General features: G+C 49.0%; 1 protein-coding gene across 7 annotated transcripts in view; it reads left to right on the top strand.

The window, feature by feature from the left end:
- LOC119178697 (fat-like cadherin-related tumor suppressor homolog) overlaps window positions 1–20,608 on the top strand; it is an 812,220-nt gene that overhangs the window by 220,930 nt on the left and 570,682 nt on the right. For all 7 annotated transcript variants that reach the window (XR_012888480.1, XM_075882464.1, XM_075882456.1 and 4 more), the window contains exon 13: window positions 588–1,097. Coding sequence is in view for 6 of the 7 variants with exons in the window: in XM_075882464.1 (XP_075738579.1) it covers window positions 588–1,097 (510 nt within the window). In the remaining variant the exon portion in view is untranslated. The remainder of the gene's footprint in view (window positions 1–587; window positions 1,098–20,608) is intronic.

Genomic DNA, 20,608 nt, shown 5'->3' with positions numbered 1-20,608 from the left:
TTCGCATCAGGAAGATGCATCAACGTCCAATTACGGACTTTTTTGCAGCTAAGTCTGCCTGAAATGCAAGCTGTGTATTTTGAAGTGCATTAAAACAGGTGCATGACTTTTTTCCTTTTCATTTGGGAATGCGATTATTTGGTTGCATACCACCGTGCGACGGGATGCTATTTCGCCCGCTATTTTTTTTGGGTAAATACAGTGCATAATATTTGCGGTAAATGCCCGCTACGGCTATAATGAAATATTGGTTATAACGAGCAAATAGTGGTGGCCCTCCAATTTCGTTATATTGAGGTTTAACTGTAGTACTACTGGTATCGGAACATCTGCTTAATCATCGAATAAATCCCAGCCGTGTTTTGTCTTGTAGTTTCATACTGTCATCTGTGGTTGTGAAGAAACTTTTAAGCACGGTCGGAGTGCTCACCATGTGAGACGATTCACAAGGTGGGGTCCAAGGCCATGTCAGCAGCCTAGCTTGTGTAGTGAACAGTGTGTCGTTGAAGTGGTGTTATTCGGTATCGCCTTAAGTATTGATGACTTTTTTCTGGAGGAATAACTTACGTAATCTCTGAGACACGCAGGTGCGACCGGAGACCGGTGAAGTGGTGGTGCGGGAACCCAGTGGGCTGCAGGGCCTGTACCGCTTGTTGGTGTCCGTCACCGACGGTCGGTCTGAGACTGCCACCCTAGTCCTGGTGTCTGTCGGGCGGGCCAACGTGGGCCACCTGCGCTTTGCACAATCGCTCTGGGAGGCTGCTGTGCGCGAGAATGAACCGCCAAAGCAGCGCGTGCTTTTGCTGTCTCTGCTGGGAGCAGCTGTCGGGGAGCCCGTGCACTTCTCGCTGCTCACCCCGAGTGAGCATTTTGCGGTGGGCCTCCACTCAGGCCTGGTGCGCTGCCTGGCACCGCTGGACCGGGAAAAGCGGGCTCTCTACGAGCTGGCACTGGAGGCACGCTCTGCTCTGGCGGTGGCCCACGCCATGCTACGGGTGCACGTGAAGGACGCCAATGACAATGCACCCATTTTCGTCAACCGGCCTTACTACTCAGTCATCACAGTCAGTGCACAGCCTGGAGATCTCGTCTTAAAGGTGTGTATACAACCATAAGTGGACAAAGTAAAACCTAAAGATTGAACAATTCCAAACACGGTGCTCTAAAAATCGCAAGTATAGGATTTGCTCTCACAATTTGTGCACTTTTTTTGCTATTTTAGGGCCCTGAAAAGGAGGTGCACAATTTATGCAGGGATTACACAAATGCATATTAAATAATGTACAAAAGTCTTTAGTATATATATTAAAAAAAAAGATGAATGAGAGCATGAACGAAGCGTACTTGTTTCTTTAACAAAATTAGCATGTACTTTAAACAGTCAGGTTGGGTCACGCGCGGTCTAGTCTGAATCACTTATTGAGAGGTCTGATTATGAACTGAAGAAATTATCGTCGCAGTCACTGTCATCGCCTTCCCAAAGACTGTCCTGGGTTTCACCGGGCGCATTCGAATGCTCCAGTTTCTTGCAGCTCTTCTCAACCCTGGGAAAAACTAGGTCCTGCAACACAGCGATACCGGATGACCAAAGCATTCGTGCATTATTGAAAAGGCTTTCTTCAATGGCAGGAAACTTGTCTTAGCAAGCGTGCAGCTTTCTGGCCTACCGATTGCGTCGATTGTCACATGTTGAAGAACTTCACACTGTAGTGCTTGGGGGTTGCACATTTTCCATTTTCTTTGGCAGACTTTATCACAGCAGTCTTGAATTTCGTCGTGTACAACCGATGCCCGAAATTCCGGACATGCCTAATTTCCCGGACTCATCTGTGGCACCTTGAAGTTCTACATAGGGTCTATGTACTTAAAGGTCCGAAATTTTGGACAGATATATCCTTTGGCATCCGATTTTCCGGACTTTTTCCACAAACCACAGACTTGAAGTCATCATTAACACCGCCATTTTGATTGTTTTTGTACCCTCAAATCCACTATACTTTGCGCAACTCCGCGCCGCAGCGCCCGTATACACGAAACTGCAATCGTAGCAATCTAGCGCACGCCAATTCGTTGCCAGCCGTAGCTCAGTCAAATCTGTGGTCAAACTGCATTTGTTCACGTGTTGTTCTGTCAGCTCTGTGGTAGATTGTGTGCTGCTGCGCGCTATCTTCAGCGTTCACATTTACCAATCTTCAGCATTCACCGAGTTTCTAGCTGTTTGGCGCTGCATTTTTCGTTAAGCGTATTCGCCGACACGGCCGTCTCGCCCGGAGTGGACAGCATGTGTGATGAACTTCCATCGGCGGACGTAGCCTTTGATGATCTGCGCGCTGCTGGCATTTTGATTACAGCCAGTATAACTTTAAGGGCTTTGCCGACGCTGCGATGACCTCGAGCTGTGTGCCGAATTGACAGATAACGAAAGCAATTGTCAAGTTTGAAGTATTTTGACAACTCTAATGCCGAGATCGAAGAGGCAGCGCCTACACAGCCAACGAGCTCAGAATTGACGCGAGCATCGATGACACTGTCATCTGTGATATAGAGACTGAGGTTAGGTCCTTTATAACCATGCGTGTGGCAGAGAGTGAAAACAGAAGGAACCTGTTCAGGCCGACGGCAGGAGCAGAACTGAGCTTTAATTTCTTTTCATCACGGAGCACGTTGCACGAGGAACAAAGCGTAGGGGCGTGCACATGCGCCTGAGCGCGCCAAAATGATTAGGCGGCCAATGATGATGATGGCCACTAGAGGGCTCCCCCTATTAAGAATGGAAGTGATAGACTGGTCTCCAAGAAACAGTCTTAGGGGTCAGGTGATCGGGTGGGACCTGCGTTTTAGCAATGGCAAAGAAGTTCAAAGTATATGTTTCCGGCTCTATTGCGGGGTGGGCAGGTTTCACTCTGTCAATCGCCACGACCTTTTTACGTCCATTGAGCTCGATGGTGACTTTTTTCTGTCCGATTGAACGCTTTTAATGGGCCGTCATATGGATGGGTAAGGAAAGGTCGGATACCTTCACACCTGACGAAAACATGGCTCGTTGTGGCCAAGTCCTTGCTGACAAAAACGTTGGTTGACAATGCCTCGCGACTGGGGCAAGGACGCGAGCATGAGAAAAAGGAAGCAGAGCTGTTCCATGTAACTGTCTGGATCGGGTGTTGTGACAGTACCTGGCTAGAAAAAATTCCCCAGGCGTATGCAGCGTTGTACCATAGACCAACTCCACAGCTGTGCAGCCGAGGACTTTTTTGAAAGACGAGCGCACGCCAAGCAGTACAAGAGGAAGGTGTTCAGTCGAAAATGAAAGAGCTTGACTAGCCATCAAAGTGGCTTTAAGTTGACGGTGAAGGTGTTCAACCATTCCATTCGCCGATGGGTGGTATGTGGTAGTATGGATATGGCGGACTCCGAGCAGGCCTGTCTTTTCGCGAAAGAGATCGCATTCAAACTGTCGGCCGTGATCGGTGCTTACTACGCTGGGGCATCTAAAACGTGAGATCCAACCACAGACGAACGCTGGAGCCACAGTAAATGCTGTTATGTTGGCGAGAGGAAAAGCTTCAGGCCAGTGGGTATAACGGTCCACAAAGGTGAGGATGTAGCGAGCACCTCGAGACGGTGAGAGTGGGCTGACGATGTCGATATGAAAGTGATCAAGCCGAGCATCGGGTGGGCGAAAGGACTGAATTGGCGATTTCGTGTGTCGGGTCATCTTGGTGCATTGACAGTTGAGACGTTCCCGTGCCCAACGCCGTACATCGGAGTTCACACTCGGCCACACAAAGCGCGTCGCAATGAGACGTTGAGTAGCACGAACTCCGGGGTGACTGGCGCCTTGGAGCTCTTTGAATATGTCATGGCGAAGTTGGAGAGGAACAAATGGTCGAGTTTGACCCCGTGACACGTCGCAAGCTACGGTGCCTGGTAAAAATAGAAGGTGAACGTCAGTCAGCGTCAGCAATGTGGGGGATGAGCGGATGTCCCGAAGTTCAACAACTGTAAGTTGCGCCACGGTGATTTCTTCGTAGTCATGTGTGGGTGCTGATATGGCATCGATACGGGAGAGGGCACTTGCAGCGGCTCTGACTGGGCCTTCAATGTATCGAATGTCCACGGTGAATTCGGAGATTAAGTTGTGGTGTCGAATTTCTCTTGCGGTATTAGTGTCATGATTACCGCGAAAAGTGAATTTCAAAGGCTTGTGGTTCGTGAGGACTTGAAAGCTTGAGCCCTCCAGTAGGTGTCGGAAGTGTCAAATGGCTAAGTATACCGCTCACGACCAAATGTGCTGTAGGGTGTTTCTGCAGGTTTTAGTTTCTGTGAGAAAAACACGAGTAGATACCAAGAGTTGCGTTGCAACTGCTGTAACATGTCGCCGACAGCCACACCACATGCATCCGCGCTGCAGCGCCCGTATACACGAAACTGCAATCGTAGCAATCTAGCGCACGCCAATTCGTTGCCAGCCGTAGCTCAGTCAAATCTGTGGTCAAACTGCATTTGTTCACGTGTTATTCTGTCAGCTCTGTGGTAGATTGTGTGCTGCTGCGCGCTATCTTCAGCGCGCAGCAGCACTCATGTTCGGGTCACCACATTATAGGGACCGAGGTTAGGTTCTTTCAGCGCGCAGAAGTACTCATGTTCGGGTCACCACATTATAGGGACCAAGGTTAGGTCCTTTGTAACCATAAGACGAATTGGTGCAACATGCAGAGGATGCACCAGCAGATTGGTGTTTGCAATGCGTTTTTGGTGGCTTGGAAGGACTATTTGACATCAGGCGTCCATGTCTAGAGGGATGACAGAGCTTTTGTGGTTTTGAGTAGGTCAATGAGCTGTATGATTATGCGGGCGATGTTGGGAAGAAACCGGCGGTGGAAGTTAAGCAGCTTAAGGAACTAGTTTTCGGATAGATGTAGGGCGAGGGAAGTCGCTTAGGGCTTTAATTCTTGTCCAATGATGTGATGCCCTCGCTAGTTACACAATGTCTGAGGAACTCGATGTCTTCCACACCAAAGACACACTTCAAGGGGTTGATGAGAAGACCGTGTTCCTGGAGCCGAGAAAATAGGAGGCGCAATTGGTTGCAATGCTGTTCGGGACAAACACTTGCTATGAGGAGGTCGTCAAGATACGCGAATATGAAACGTAATCCAATCACATTGGTAAACCTCTGGAACGTCTGAGCAGCATTTCTCAATCCGAATGGCATGCAAATGTACTCAAAAGGCCCAAATGGTGTCATAGTTGCAGTCTTGGAAATGTCCGCAGGCTCAACTGGAATCTGGTCGTAGGCCTTTGCCAAGTCTATTTGGTGAATATCACTGCTCCCGCGAGTTTTGCAGAGAAGTTGTGAATGTTAGGGAGGGGATAGCGATCAGGGACAGTGCGGTGCGTGCGTTGAGAGCACAGTAGTCGCCGCACGGGCGCCAATCTTCTGGGTCACGCTTTAGTACCATGTCCAGAGCTGATGACTAACTGCTCGTCAAAGGACAGATGATGCCCAGTTGCAGCATGTGGTCGAATTCTTTTTTGGCTATAGCAAGGCTGTCTCTAGTGAGGCCCCTGCGTCGGCAAAATACTGGAGGGCCAGTAGTCACTACATGATGCGCGACATTGTGGCAGACTGGCAGCTCAAGGTTGGAAGGTTTCGTGATGGCTGGAAAGTCCAACAGATTGAGGCAAACATAGAGGATGGTATCTGTGGGGATTTTCCAGTGGTAGTTGTTGGCGGTGCAAGAATGCTCTGTATGGACATGCTAGTCCTGTTGACAAGTTGACGTGAACATAGGTCAACACTGAGGGCGAAATGGGTTAGAAAATTAGCACCCAATATGGCCATGCATATGTCTGCAACAACCAATACCCATCAAAAGGTGCGTCAGACACCCAAATCCATGGTAAGAGAGCGCTGACCATATGTGTTGATGGGATAGTTGTTGGCTGCTTGAAGGGGTGCTGTTTTTAGAGAGCGTTGTGGGTCTAGTCGCAATGCAGGAACGACACTGACCTCTGCACCTGTGTCCAAGAGAAATCGATGTCCGGAAATCCTGTCAGTGACGTAAAACAGGCAGCTTGTCGTATGGCAAGATTCACTAGCCGCCATCAGTGGCTCCGCGGTATGTTTCTCTGCCAGCTACAAGGAGGTCGGCATTTATGTGCGCCGGCACCGAAGGTTCTGTGATACCAGCAGTATACGAGTCGACGAGAACCTGAACGGGAGCAAGATCTCGGAGAAGATCTGGAACTGCAATCACAATCTTGTCTACGTGGGTGGGACGGTGGCCGTAGTGCATTAACAGTCTGAGCAAGGCGATCGATTAATTGCTCGAGGCGAGATTGCCGGTCTTTGAGTTGTGACAGCGAAATGGTAGATGTCGTTGCTACAGTACCTCTTGCTGAATTGTCAGTGACGCGATCTGCCAGCTCCGGCAGCTTGTTGAGGGGCAGGTTGTCTGGTACGGTAGCCAAGGCAATAACCACGTTCTGCGACAGGTGCTGAAGGAACAGCTCTCGCAGCAGCGGACAGTTTGCGTCCGACTGTCACTGAAAAGCCACTGCATGTGATGCAGAAGTTCTGACAGTCACTGGTCACCGAGCTCCTTTTCAATGAGAAGCTGCTGAAGACATCTGCTGAGAGACACAGGCTTGTGTCGAAGCACCGTTGCTTTGAAGTGGTCGTAGGCATTGGTTTCGGAAGGTGGGGGGGGGGGGGGAACGCGCCCACAATGTCATGAAACTCTGCAAACGGGTCTGTTGAAAGTGCGGAGACAGCGAGCTGGTACTTTGTTTGCTGCAAAGTAATTCACCAAAGAGCGAATATGGCCTCGATGTGCGTAAACGAGGCTGCAGGATTCTGTGGCCAGAACGAGGGCAGGTGAATCTTGTGGGAATCGAGGCCAGCCCGCCGCCTTTGCACGGGCTTTGCCACGTCTTTTTGTGTTGTCATGTCCCTACATGACTCCCCTCCTCCATTGTCTGTCGCGCTGGGAGAGCGGGGAGCGATGTTTAACCCCTCTCACCCAGTAGCGGATGTCGATTGTGGCGCTGTGCACTGTCTCTATGGACGTTTCCCACGCGCGTGTCGGGAGTGAGGGAGATTTTTTCCCGGGACAGCTGAAGGTGAACAAACATTTCTTTTCCGCCCGTCTACTCCTATTCTTTGGGGGCTCGTCCGACTTCGCCAACGGCGCCTCGTGCTCACGGCGATTGCTCGCTATTTGTCGCCCCTTTGCCAATGCTAGGTCGAAGAGCGGTGCAGTGTCCTAGTGTGTGGCCAGACTATGCCGACCCGTACCTCTCAGAAGCCAACGCGAGCGCCTTTGCCCTCACTCGAGCAACCAGGCCCTTTGTTCCGGTGTCCCCGTGAATCACCTTTGCCCACGGAGACATGCTCGCGGCATCCTTTGTAGTACTTTTTGCCCGAGGCGTGAATAAGCTCATTTGCTTTCCTGCCACCCCTGTTGCAACGGGGTCTGTACTGCATTTTTGGTCTTGCCACAGACAATAAAATGTTGCGACTTTGAGCCGTACCGTGTCCTCAACACGATAATGGTTAACGCGTGCTTTGTGGCTTGCTAAGAGCAGACTCACTCTAGTGGCCGTACTCCTTCGAGATACATGTACCCTACAATCTGCACTGTGGCGATGCCTATAGTGCAGATCGTCCTTCTGTCGTTCGCAGTCTGGTCCATGATTTAGTGCTCGTCTTGCGGTACTCATGTTCGCGCCACCACATTATAGGGACAGAGGTTAGGTCTTTTATAACCATGTGTGTGGCAGCGAGCGAAAACAGAAGGAACCTGTCCAAGCCGCCGGCAGGAGCAGAACGGAGCTTCCTTTTTTTTTACCATGGAGCACGCCGCATGAGGATTAAAACACAGGGGCGTGCATATGCGCCTGAGCGCGCCAAAATTAATAGGCGGCCGATGATGATGAAGGCTGTTAGAACGAACGTTAGGTGAAATGGAGGCAGATATCGTCCGAGGCAAGCAGATTGCCATGCAAAAAAAAAAAAAAAAAAAAAAAAACTGGTCTTTTTGGGCCAAAGTGTTGACCAATGAGGTAGTGCTGGCCTGAAACTGCTTTTATTCAGAGCCAACTGATGACGTATTCTCTAGATTGCAACGAGAATCTAGTACTCCTGCTATGACCCTCTTTCTCAGCGAAAATACCTGTAAAAAGGTGAGTTTTTGTGTGCATTCGTTCTTCTGGACTAGCCGATTTTCTGGACATTTGCGATGTCCCTTGAGGGCCCAGAAAATTCGATGCCTGCTGTGCATAATTATTGTAGCCCACGGCGAGGGAACAGTAAAAACGCGATGGCTGGATGGGGAAACCTAAAGTTCTGAAATCTACCAAGCAGGTGTTGCAGCGCAGACGTAGAGAACGGACAGTTGGCTCCATAGGCCCTCGCCTGCCTTTGATGCAGAAAACTGTCTGTGCTGTGACGCTGGTATGTATTCTCACGGTGGTAGAGATAGGGAGATAGAGGGAGGCAAACACTCGAGCTGCCCTCGGAAGAAGGGAATGTAGAAGAAGGAAACCGTACGAAATGTAGTGAACACGGTCTAATATGCATTGAGCTGCAGCGTTTCTTGCAGGTGCAGCAGCACGTTCTTTGTGTGTTATGCCACCTATGCGAGCCCACTTTGTTTCAGCACGACTAGCATTTTGTTGGAGCAATTTTGCAGGTGTTTGTACAAGATGCGGTTGCATCACAAAGCCAAACTACATTGTAGAGGTACTGACACTCTTTGTAAAGCTGTTTGTGTCGCGTGGCGTACGTATCTCGCTAAGAAGCCGTATTGCAAGGTCACAAATATACAGCGGTAGGTGGCGTTGTGTTCGCGAGCGTTGATCACCACTATCATCATCATGGTTAGATCGGTAGCGCCAGCAGTGACTCCTGGCGGCAAGCCTTGATGGCAGCATGAGAGAATTGAGCGAGTCTCTCTTTGGCAGGGGCCGGTTGGCGCGAATGGTTGTCTCTTGCATCTGTTCTTGGTGTGCGGCACCGCGGGTTGCACGCCAGGGGCCCTTGTGGTGAGCCAAGCATTGGCAAAGCCGCCTTGCATGTGTGCTTGTGTATGGTTTGTTGTTGAGTGTGTGGTAATATTGTGTAAGGCTGTTTTAGCGTGTTGATCACGATTGATTTATAATAATTCGGCTGACCATATCGTTGTTCTAAAAGCAGTTAAATAAATAAATGTGTGTTTGGCTGGGTGTGACTGCATCTGCTGTGTCCGTTCACTTCAAGAGCGTGGCACTCTGCACTCCGAGAGCTCACAACATACAGTGTTTTTTCAGGCATTTGTCCGACGTTTCCTTCCTTGGCATCAGTCGATGTCAACGGTACCGGTGACGGTAGCGAAAAGTTCTGTTCCAATGCACTTAACTAAAGCCTCCACCTCAGATTGTCCCAGACATTGCAGTGTGGGCGTTGATGCCGTAGCAGCTGGATGGTGGGAGAAGCTCACTTGTTTCTTAATATAAGGCTCCTACCCACGATGGTGGATTGGCCAGTTCCACCTGTCAGTGGAACTGAGCTGTCTCATTTTCTGTGTTGCATGACTATAAGCGAGATGAGCAAGCTTTGTTAAAGAATGTTTCTTATAAGTCCGTTGACAGTAAGCCAGTGGTAAATGGTGTGTATATATAGCTCGCCGTTAGTGATATGGATAACATGAGCGGTGCAGCTAGGTTCATTAATGAAGCGTACTGAGGAGCAAAGAGTTACTGGTTCGAATCCTCCGTGGGTGCCTTTGACATTTTTCTTCTGATTTATTTTTCTTGTGCCTTTTATATATATTGCCACATTCATTCATCAAGTTTTGTTAAACACCTCATTACGCTGTAAGTAATTCTCAGCGCAAACCACGCCTGCAGTGTTTGAGAACCTTCAGGACTGTAGTAAATCATTTTGTTAGGAATACACACACATTGCGAACACAGATTATTCGGGAACTATGTGGTCGTTAGCGATAGTGCTGAAATATTTGACAGCACATGTATAACTGCCAGCGCGCTTCACCGCTCGTCAGTTGATCGACAGCCGACGCTCTGTTCGCTGCTATCAGTGCCAGTGTCTTGCTGTAATTTGTCTTTTCTTTTACGTGGCCATAAGTTTGGCCAAATAAACAGTTTCATCAAAACATCCAGTCTGCACCCTTCGTCGGCATCAAGACCCTGTGACCCTGGTGGAGCTGCTCTGTGGTCCATGTGCCAAACAGCTCCCTCCAACTTTTAGCTAAGCCCCAACCGTGACATAAACATAGACACCAACATTGAAGCGTGCCAGCCGTATGCAACGAGGGCTACCTCCGGAGTACATGCCTCTACCTTATTAGTCTCTGAATGCCAAAGTCATGACCACCAATTCCAAAATGATAACCGCCCCTTTGCCGCCCACGCCGATCATTCTACGGCAGTCCAAAAAGCCCCCAACTTTCCGCAAATCATCATTTGAAGACCAAGAGAGCTGGCTCAAAGTGTGCGACCATGTCGCTGTGTTTAATACCTAGAGCAACGAGGACGACCTACGGCATGTTTATTTTGCTTTGCGAGATGTCGCTCAGACCTGGTTCGAGAGTCAAGAGCGAAGCCTGACAACTTGAGACACTTTTCACATTCACTTTCCACGCTCACAAGCATAGTCTGTTTTACTTGAAACAAGTGTGCAGCTGCCGAATGAAAACATGGCTCTGTTCATGGAAGAGATGCATAATTGTTCCGGCACGCTGACCTTGCCATGGCTGAGAACAAAAAGCTCTGGTTCTTCATGCGAGGTGTGAAGCAAAAGTTGTCTGCGGAGCTTGTTCGCAACCCGCCTAAGACTGTTGAAAAATTCCTCACTGAGGCAACTACAATCGAAAGGCACTTGAGATGCGCACAAGGCAGTGTGATTGTCACTCTTTAACAGCCAACTACGCTAAAGTTCATGTCCTCAGCACCAACAACTTTTGCGAGACCATTCGAGGGATCGTGCGAGAGAAGCTGCGCTAGCTGTTACTTTCGCTGCAGCCCTAAGTAGGTTCAATTGCTGATGTTGTCCTCGAGGAAGTTTGGCAACCACTTGCACTTTTCGAAAAACCGCGAGAGCCCTAGCCACAAGCTTCTAGCTACGCTGCTGCAGCCCGATGCTACGCTCCCCTTTCACGCCTACATCAAGAGGCTGCACCATCGCAGTTTCACCGCCAGACACCACCCCAACTGACGCCATACCATCCACCCGCTAACCAGCGCAACACTCTGTAGAAAACTAACAGGTGACGTGCTCCGGACCACTGACTTCTCTGCTACCACTGCGAAGAAGCAGGCCACACCTACTGCCGCTGCCGGTACCGACAGATGGGTCTATGGAGTTTTGACGTCAACGCACCGTTTTAACACAGTGGGGTGAACGCCCGCGCGACATCGCCGATAACCTGGCAGGAGTCTAATCGACGTACCGACGATCTTACCATTTGCTGTTGCCAGGCTGCTACTCATCATTGCAGCACAGGCAGTATGCCAGACCTGCTCGGGGATGATATCCAAGCCCTTACTCGGAAAATTAAAGGCAGCAACTGATAAAAATGCAGTTGCATTATGACGAACTACTGAAGATTCTCCACAGTCGCCAGTTCCAACGACGCAACGAAACATCAAGAACCTGCCGCACCCGAATGCAGCTCTGACGTCGAAGCCTCGCTGCCGGAAGAAAACGTGACGACGCAGCTTATAAGCAGTGAAGCAAACCTGCATTGCTGTGATCTGACGCCAGAACCCAACTGCAACGCAAAACGACGAACAAGTGAGCTCGACGTTCTCATCGATGGTCACAACGTTCACCGCTCTCATCGATACTGGCGCCAGCTATTCCGTCATCAGTGGGTCATTCGCCGCCAAAAGAAAGTAAGGACTGCTTGGAATGGACCCAAAATCCGGACTGCTGGAGCTCACCTTATAACCCCTGTTGGAGTTTGCACAGGCCAGAGTCACAATTAGCAACCAGACTTATCTTGCTAGCTTTGTTATCCTACAATAGAGCTCCAGGGACGTGATACATGGGATGGACTTCCTAAGTCACCCTGCTGTCTGTCATTATCGACCTAAGGTCTGACTCAATAATACTAACTTCAGAAAAAGAGCTGGCATCCTGCACGACGCCAGAAAAACATTTATTCTTAAACCTTCAGATTTGCGTCGCAATAGGCCTAGCTGACCTGTTTGGCAGCAAAAAAGAGGTAGTGCTGACAAACTTCAGCCACGAATATAGGCACCTGAAAGGGGCCCTCCAACGCTTTTGAAGCACCTATTTTTGTATGTGTTTTGCATAGACCAACGGCTGGGGATAATTTTAGCGTAGGTCCAAGCACTGATATCAAATTATTTAGTATTTCAATCGTGCAATAAAGTTGCCTCATTGCTGCCGACTGTGTCGGTGCACAGTGGCGCCCTCTAGAACTACGCGGGCGGAAATTGCGGTGATGAGTGCAGCCTATCACAGGACACGTAAAGCCTCGCTCCGAAGCAAAAGGACCTGCTCGAGTTCTGACCAATCGGGGAGGCTCATTTCTACCAGCCTAACCCAGCTGTTCGACAGGGTAAACAAAACGGCGTGGTCAGGCACCACGTTGCCTGTTGCTATAACAACAGCGTCATCAACACATTTGACTGAACAGGCAACAATGGTGTACGAGCTTTCTCTACGCAAGAGCTTTCAGCCTATGTCATTGGAGGCCCCCTGCAACATCACAGCAGAGAGTTAAATAGGGTCATGTCACTCCACGAAATTCGAGTTGAGGCTAGGCATTTTTTTCTTGTATATTGAATTTCTAAAATTGAATGACTTCGTACTGCGTGCTGCTATCTGCCGTTCTTGCTGCATTGATTTGTCCGTGTGTCAGTCTATGCAGTCCACGAGTAAAAAATGGGGGGTTGAAAAGTGTTAGAGGGCCCCTTTAACGTTGATACAACAGTCACCTACATCAACGAATTCATGGACGCCAGCAATGCTTTCACCATCTTCGATGCCGCTGAGGCTCCTTCAACAAATCAAGGTCCTCAACCAACTTTCGACTTTAAAGTGAGCCTTCAGACGCATAAACAAGAACAGCTCAGAAACCTGCTCCTGAAATACAAGAACTGCTTTTCGTCATCGTCAAAAAATTAACAGGCCGCTGTTGTGAAACATCTCGTCATAACTGAAAAAAGTGCCCGACCAGTTCGATGGAGCCTGTACAGAGCTTCGACGCATGAACACAAGACCGTGAAAAAACGCGTCAACGAAATGCTACACGACGACATAATTCGGCCATCCAAAAGTCTCTGCGTCACCCCTGGTATTAGTGAATAAGAAGGACAGAACTCCAGGTTTTGCGTTGATTACTGTCACCTGAACAAAATCACAAAGAAAGACATGGATCCTCTCTTTCTCTATTTTGTCCTTGCGCTTCTTCTTAATGCTTGACAGTCTCTCTTTCTTCATCTTCTCGCTCCCTTGCTCTTGGCACCGGAAACACAACAGTGGCTTTTTCGACTTAAAACAAATTTCTTTGCCCGAATTTGCCTTCGTTTCGCTTTCAAGGGCATTCTTTGCAGCACTACCGCCTTTACGTACCGTAGAATATTTGAGCGGCTGTTTGCTGAATGAATGAACGAACGCGCTTTCTCTCAGACTGGCGACAGGCAGTGTACTCATCAGCCTACTCAGCTGAATTGACTTCACAGCACCAAGTACTTTTCGTCTATGAACCTCAAGATCAGCTATTGGCAAATTGAGGTCGACGAGAGAAATTGAAAAAAGACTGCCTTCTTCACACCAGACGGCCTTTTCGAGTTGAAGGTGATGCCCATTGGTCTTTGCTCGGCGCTGGCGACGTTCCAGCGCGTTTCTGACGCTGTGGTGGCTGGATTGAGGTCATATACAGTGACTTGAGATTGGCAATAAGAGCATATGAGTGCGGTGTAATCTCTACTCCAAAGTGTCAGACACAATAGGATCAAACAACGTTTGCTAATGTGGTTCCCTGCACATGTTGGGCACCACATAGAGGTAGTCCCTGCAAACCTCATTAAGACGGCCCCCGCAAACATACGTGCGCACATCGATCGCACCGGCACCGGACTCGATGAAGACGAAACTTTGGATTGAAGGGACCTGCCCGCTGCCTACAATTAAATTACGAAGCACTATTACTTTGCCTGGAGAGAGTACCCGCCTCCTCACTCGAAACTAAGTTCCCCTCAGGTGCTGACGTTTAGATTGCTACAGACAGAGACATTCAGGTATGTCTCCGTCTGTAGTCGTGCCCCGCATTCAGGGAGAAGTCTGCGTTAGCGCGCATGCTTTGGGGGTGCCTTCAATCAAACCCAGATTCCTTCATGGCCAGGCAGCCATCTGCAGCCCAATACTGGCTGACCAGCGTTGGGCAGTCCAGCAGGCCCACGAAGTGGCCGACAGGCTTAGCCTGGAGGCCTCAACGTGGTGTTTGCCACTGCGTGCTAGAGCGAGTCCTACCGCATGACATCAATAAAGTGATTTAATTCAATCAATCAATCCATCCGCGAGTCATTGGAATACCAGAATGGCGACAAGTGCTCTGCTGAGGACAAAAATTCCATTTTTACTGAGACGTGCAAGTTGAATGTGCGTCGTTTACACAGGTGCTAAACTGCGAAATGACACTGCATGAAGTAAGGCAAATATGAATATATTGTTGCCTTTGTCTTTTGGTTCTTAGGCTCAGCGTTACAGCTCACTGGAGAACAACGGCGTACCATCCCCAAACGAACGGACTAACAGAGCGCCTTAATAAGACCCTCGCAGACATGCTCTGCATATATGTCTACACGGAACACAAGAACTGGAATGAAATCTTGCCTTATGTTACCTTCGCCTATAATACCACCTGGCAGGAAACTACCGGAGTGACGTCGTTTAGTTTAATACATGGGCGTGAAGTCCCTACAACGTTGGACGCTATGCTGCTGCGCGAGTGTGATGAAATTCATGCTGATGCCGAAGAATTTGACCAGCGTGCCGAAGAAGCTCGACAGCTAGCCCGCGTGCGTATTTGTCACCAGCAACACAAAGATGCGAAACAGTACGACCTACGACATAATTTAGTAACCTACACACCAGGCGACAAGGTATAGGTCTGGATCCCAACACGTCAACGTGGACTTTGAGAGAAGCTATTATGACGATATTTTGGCTCATATAGAGTCACCCGACGCTTGAACGACGTCAACTACGAAGTTATTCACGACGGCGATTGCAGTTCCAGTCGCCGAAACCGCTCACCCGAGATCGTGCATGTGATCCGGATGAACCCTATTTGTCCAGCTAACTCTCGCTTGTCTTGTGGGTGCCAGTGCTAATGTGTGTTATAAGTAGAGCACCTTGGCTGCGCACCGGGACGATGCCATTTTCGGAGGGAAACAAATGTCACGTGCGTCCTGCAAGAAAGACGAAGGCAACAGCACATATGCGCATCTGTCCGCTTTTATGCAGAACGCAACAAGAAAGACAAGGAACTCTCTGGCGCGCGTTAAATAAAAAGACCAACTCGCGGCTGCTTTCTCAGCTTCTTCCAATACGACCTCTGTCTTCACGTTGCGACAATATCTTGGTGCATGCAGTATCTCTTTACCCATGACAAATAAAATGATGTTCATGTTTTCCTCTATCACGCAAAAAACACGGATACAGTGGGCCTTTTTCAGGAGGCAAGTCGATGCATGCGCATCATGTGCACCATGTTTTTTGGTGGTCACCTAGTGGCGACCTTTGAAAATTAGCACGAAAATTTGAGGCCTTCCATGATTTTTCACTGATGCATGGTGGACAATTTCGGATGCCACTGACCCCCAGTTTCAATTTCAGCAACCTTCGCTAGAGGTGCTCTTGGGGCTTCAAAAAGGCCCATAGTAGGACTACATTTTTCAGCGATAGCCGAAGCCCAGTTTGGCTTTGTATCATTCCCTTCATTTCCAAGAAAAGTTGCCAGTGAATATAGCAACCCCTGCATTGATGAGAAGTTTCACTGCTCCAAAAAGCATTTTGCCTGTTCCAAAAGCAGCCTAAAGCTAGTAGCATCACTGCATGCATGGCTGAAAATAATTGTTGCTGCCTAAAATATAACCATTGGCTGAGCAGTGACGTCATAATCTCTGAGATGAAATTAGCCAGGAGGTTCAAGTTTTTGCCCCGCCGCGGTGGTCTAGTGGCTAAGGTACTCGGCTGCTGACCCGCAGGGCGCGGGTTCGAATCCCGGCTGCGGCGGCTGCATTTCCGATGGAGGCGGAAATGCTGTAGGCCCGTGTGCTCAGATTTGGGTGCACGTTAAAGAACCCCAGGTGGTCTAAATTTCCGGAGCCCTCCACTACGGCGTCTCTCATAATCATATAGTGGTTTTGGGACGTTAAACCCCACATATCGAGGTTCAAGTTTTTATCTTGAAATCGGTGACACAAATGTGGTGTTATTGATTTGGACTTCATATGGAAAGTACAGTGGGGCCAGTGAAGATGGCAACTATGTGCTGAGAGTGTCTATATAATTGTTGTCAGTATAAAAAAGACGCACAGAAAGAGAGAGAGATGAGGAAGAAATTCAACCAGCTGCGCCTAACACCTCTGGACACAATTACAGGGAACCGCGCCAGTTCTCCTGAAAACCTAGAGAGGACTTCGAGGAATGGCTCAAGCACTATGGGCGGGCGAGTTTGTATAATCACTGGTACACTACTGGTCAGCGTAACTATGTATCACTTTTTCTTGAGGGGACCGCGTTGATGTGGTGAATACGAGAACCATGAGGAGAATATGACTGCGTTTGCGAACTTGGCCGATGAAATCAAGAAGTGTTTTTGAGATCCGACCATGACAAAGAAGCGTTTTCAGCAGATCCTGAGCCGACGTGCTCAAGTGCCTAAGGAGACGTGCACGATGTATATTGAGTAAGTTTTCAAGCTGTGCAAGAGTGTGGATTCAATAATGACTGATGAGAGTAATGTTAGGCATCTCCTCAAGGGCATTGTGGAGCATATCTACCACTGCATTATAAGAAAGAATGACCTGCAGTCGGCAAATGACATCATTCAACATTTCCAAACATTTGAGGCCCTTAAAGCTCGTCACATTTCAGCAAAGTTTGGTAGACTCCCCAACGTCACTGCAGTCGCAAGCATAGATGTGGTTACTTCGCCCAGAGGTCTGGTGTCAACAATTCAACAAATTGTGCGCGAAGAATTCGATCGGCAGGACACTGCTGTGCCGTCGATAGTACATGGCCACGGATCTTTCATGCCATGTGGCCCCCCGTCTGTGTCCATCAATGCTGAGGGCTTTGTCGACTCAAGGAAGCCGGAACAGTCGCGTCGTCATGCCGATGTGTCTGATCTACAAAACGACACCGTGCAGAAGTCACCCCCTGTTAGAGCAGCTTGGCTAGATTCTCTCACGGACTATCTTTAGCAGTGAATGGGGCGTGAACAACCTGTATGCTTTTATAGCGGTGTTTGTGGACATATAGCCCGCTTCTGCTTAGAGCAGCACCGGGTACCTCTGCCGTAGTATCAACGACCCCTGGCATCATCACGGTGTGCAAGTACTTGGGGGTGACTATCGCTGGCCTCTGAACGCCTTCTACCGAACCGACTTCCAGCACACCTTCCGCAGCGATTCGCCGGCTTCTGTGCGGCGTGTGACGCCACCAGCCTCCTCTTGCCAGCGTCGGTCACCATCACCAGGTCGTCGGCGACTCACTTCTCCGCCAGGAAACTAGACGGCGCGGCCGATGGAGGTGACGTCGCCGGACATTTTTTACTGTGACCAGATATCCCTCCGCCAGTTTTTATTCTCCAGAATAAGGTCACTGCTCTTATAGATGCTGTCCCCATGTGAGCGTTAGTCGACGCGGGAGCAACTGTTTCCCTCATGAGCAGAAATTTTAACACTCGTCTGTGTAAGAGAGTAATGTTTTCTTGGGTAAGCCAGACGTTTTTTGCAGTGAGTGGAGAACCGTTGTGCCCAGTAAGAGTGTGTACTGCAACTGTTACCTTCGGCGCTAAATTGTTTAAGGCAGATTTTGCAGTTCTTATGAATTTTACTCATGACGTTATCCTGGGGATAGACTTTCTGAAAGCATATGGAGTTACTGTGGATTGCGCAGCTGGTGAAGTTTTACTTTCTGGTTTTTGTGAGAAGCTGACATGCTGCCAAAAAACTATCGCAGTCGTTGATGACATAACTATGCCGGCCCATTCGATAGTTTGTGGGGTCTCGATATGGCGCCCGAGCACCACGCCACGCTCTTGGAGTGAACGGACACAGAAGACGCGGTTGATACAAACAAAGGCAATACATTTATTTAACTAATTTACAACGACGATATCGTTCGCCGAATTGATACATAACTCGTTATGTAATACGCTAGGACATCATTAAACAATAACACGACAAACACACAACACGACAAACACACTAACACTCCCAAGGTGGCGTTGCCAACGCTTGACTTACCACGAGGGCCCCCCGGCGCGCGGGCCCGCAGTGCCCCGCACCGAGGACCCACACTAGAGACAACTTTTCGCGGCAGCCGCCACACGCAGAAGAGACTCTTTCAACTCTCGCCCGCCCCCAAGGCTCGCTTCCGCCAGGGGTCACTGCTGGCGCTACCCCATGATGATTATCACGATAGTGTTGCTCAACGCGAATACAACGCCACCTATCGCCCGGCGGTCGTCACCCGAAATGCGGCTTTGGGGCGAGACACGTGCACCACACGGCGCAAACAACTTTACATGGGATGTCCGAACCCCCACAAGTTCAAGCATCTGTTGATGTTTGTGGTATCAAAGCAGATAACGATGACGTTCACCCAATCGAGCTGAACTGTGTGAAGAAGAATGTGGTTGTACTGCATTGCGAGATTTCGGCAAGTAGTGGCAAAACCTTGGTATGGGTGGTCACCTCCTCTTTCGAGCCGATTGTACTGCCTGGTGCAATGAGGCTGGATGCCAGGAGCAACGTTAACATTGCAGTCATTAGCGATGTCAGGAAAAAGGAAAATGCGTCTGATGTGGCTTGTCCTAGTGATACCATACTCAAGAGGATGGTGAATAAGTCGCTATCACCAGAGAAGAGACAAATGTTAGTTTGGATCCTCTCTAACCATGCATCTGTTTTTGATTTTGCACTGAACAGTCATGGAGTTTCTGCACCGCATTCACGCACTCGTCATGCGATTGATACTGGTTCTGCCCATCTGACTTGCCAGAGACCATGCAGAGTATCTTTGTCTGAGCGTAATGTTATTGTTGAGCAGGTGGAAGAAATGCTGTCCAAGAAAGTTATAGAAGAGCCGCCTAGCCCCTGGGCAGCACCGGTTATACTTTTAAAGAAGAAGGATGGTTCCTGGAGATTTTGTGTTGATTACCAGCACCTCAACTCAGTCACAGAAAAAGATGTTTATCTGCCTCCTCACATTGACGACGTTATCGATTGTTTGACTCTGCTTCATACTTTTCTTTCGTAGACTTAAGATCTCGATTCTGGCAAATCCCATGCATTCTGCTGATAAAGAAAAAATGCGGTTTTGTAACTCCAGATGGTTCATTTGAATTTAATGTCATGCCATTTAGTCTTTGTAATGCTCCAGTCACATTTGAGCGCTTTATGGGCACAGTTCTTCGTGGCTTCAAATTGGAAATGTGTCTTTGCTATCTTGATGATGTCGTAATCTTTGGCCGCATGTTTGAAGAACACAATCGTCGACTTGATGTCGTTCTCATGTGCCTTGAGAAAGCAGCCCTTATCTTGAATTCCAAAAAGGGTCATTTTGGTGATCGTGAAACTCTAATACTTAGGCATCTTGTTGACAAACACGGCGTTTGGCCTGATCCTCACAAAATCACCGCGATCAGCACTTTCCCTGAACTAAGCTCGCTATGAGAACTTCGGAGTTTCCTGGGCCTGTGTTCATACTTTTGGCATTTTGTTCCCAGCTTCGCCGATGTTGCTGAGCCTTTTACTCGTCTGCTCAACAAAGAATTACCCTTCAAGTGAACGAAAGAGTGGGAGTCATCGGTTTCTCAGCTGAAGCTTATACTCACTTCTAGGCCCATTCTTCGTCATTTTGACGCATCAGCGCCAACTCAGGTACACAATGACGCCATTGGAATCAGTATCGGTGCAGTATTAGTTCGGCGTCACGGCTGTAGGGGACCCGTCCTATGTACGACTGACGCAGAAGCCTAACTAATGTTTCAGCCGCACACAGTCGTACTGTGCATGATTAACGTCCCCTATCCGTAGCTCGTCTCACTGCAGCTACACGGGTTCAGGCGAATAAGGCAACAGGCTAGGTCAACATAACGATGCTTTATTGATAGGCATTAGCAATAGCACACAAATGTTGCGAGGACATAGTACAGAAAACAAGGGTAGACGCTTACTCCTTGGTCGTTGTCGTCCTCGGCTCGCAAGGGGTGGTGGGTGTTGCGGGTTCGACCTGCTTCTTCCAAGGCCGGCGTCAGACCCCCTTGTGGCTGTTCATACGGCAGTTTTGTCCACCCTCCCGGTTTCCTTCCCCTTACGAGAATAATACCTTTTCTTG

This window comes from Rhipicephalus microplus, chromosome 2 (genome assembly GCF_043290135.1).
Source record: "Rhipicephalus microplus isolate Deutch F79 chromosome 2, USDA_Rmic, whole genome shotgun sequence".
NCBI classification, from domain to species: domain Eukaryota; kingdom Metazoa; phylum Arthropoda; class Arachnida; order Ixodida; family Ixodidae; genus Rhipicephalus; species Rhipicephalus microplus.
Note: the sequence above shows the minus strand (reverse complement) of the source record. Positions and strands in the feature narration are given on the sequence as shown.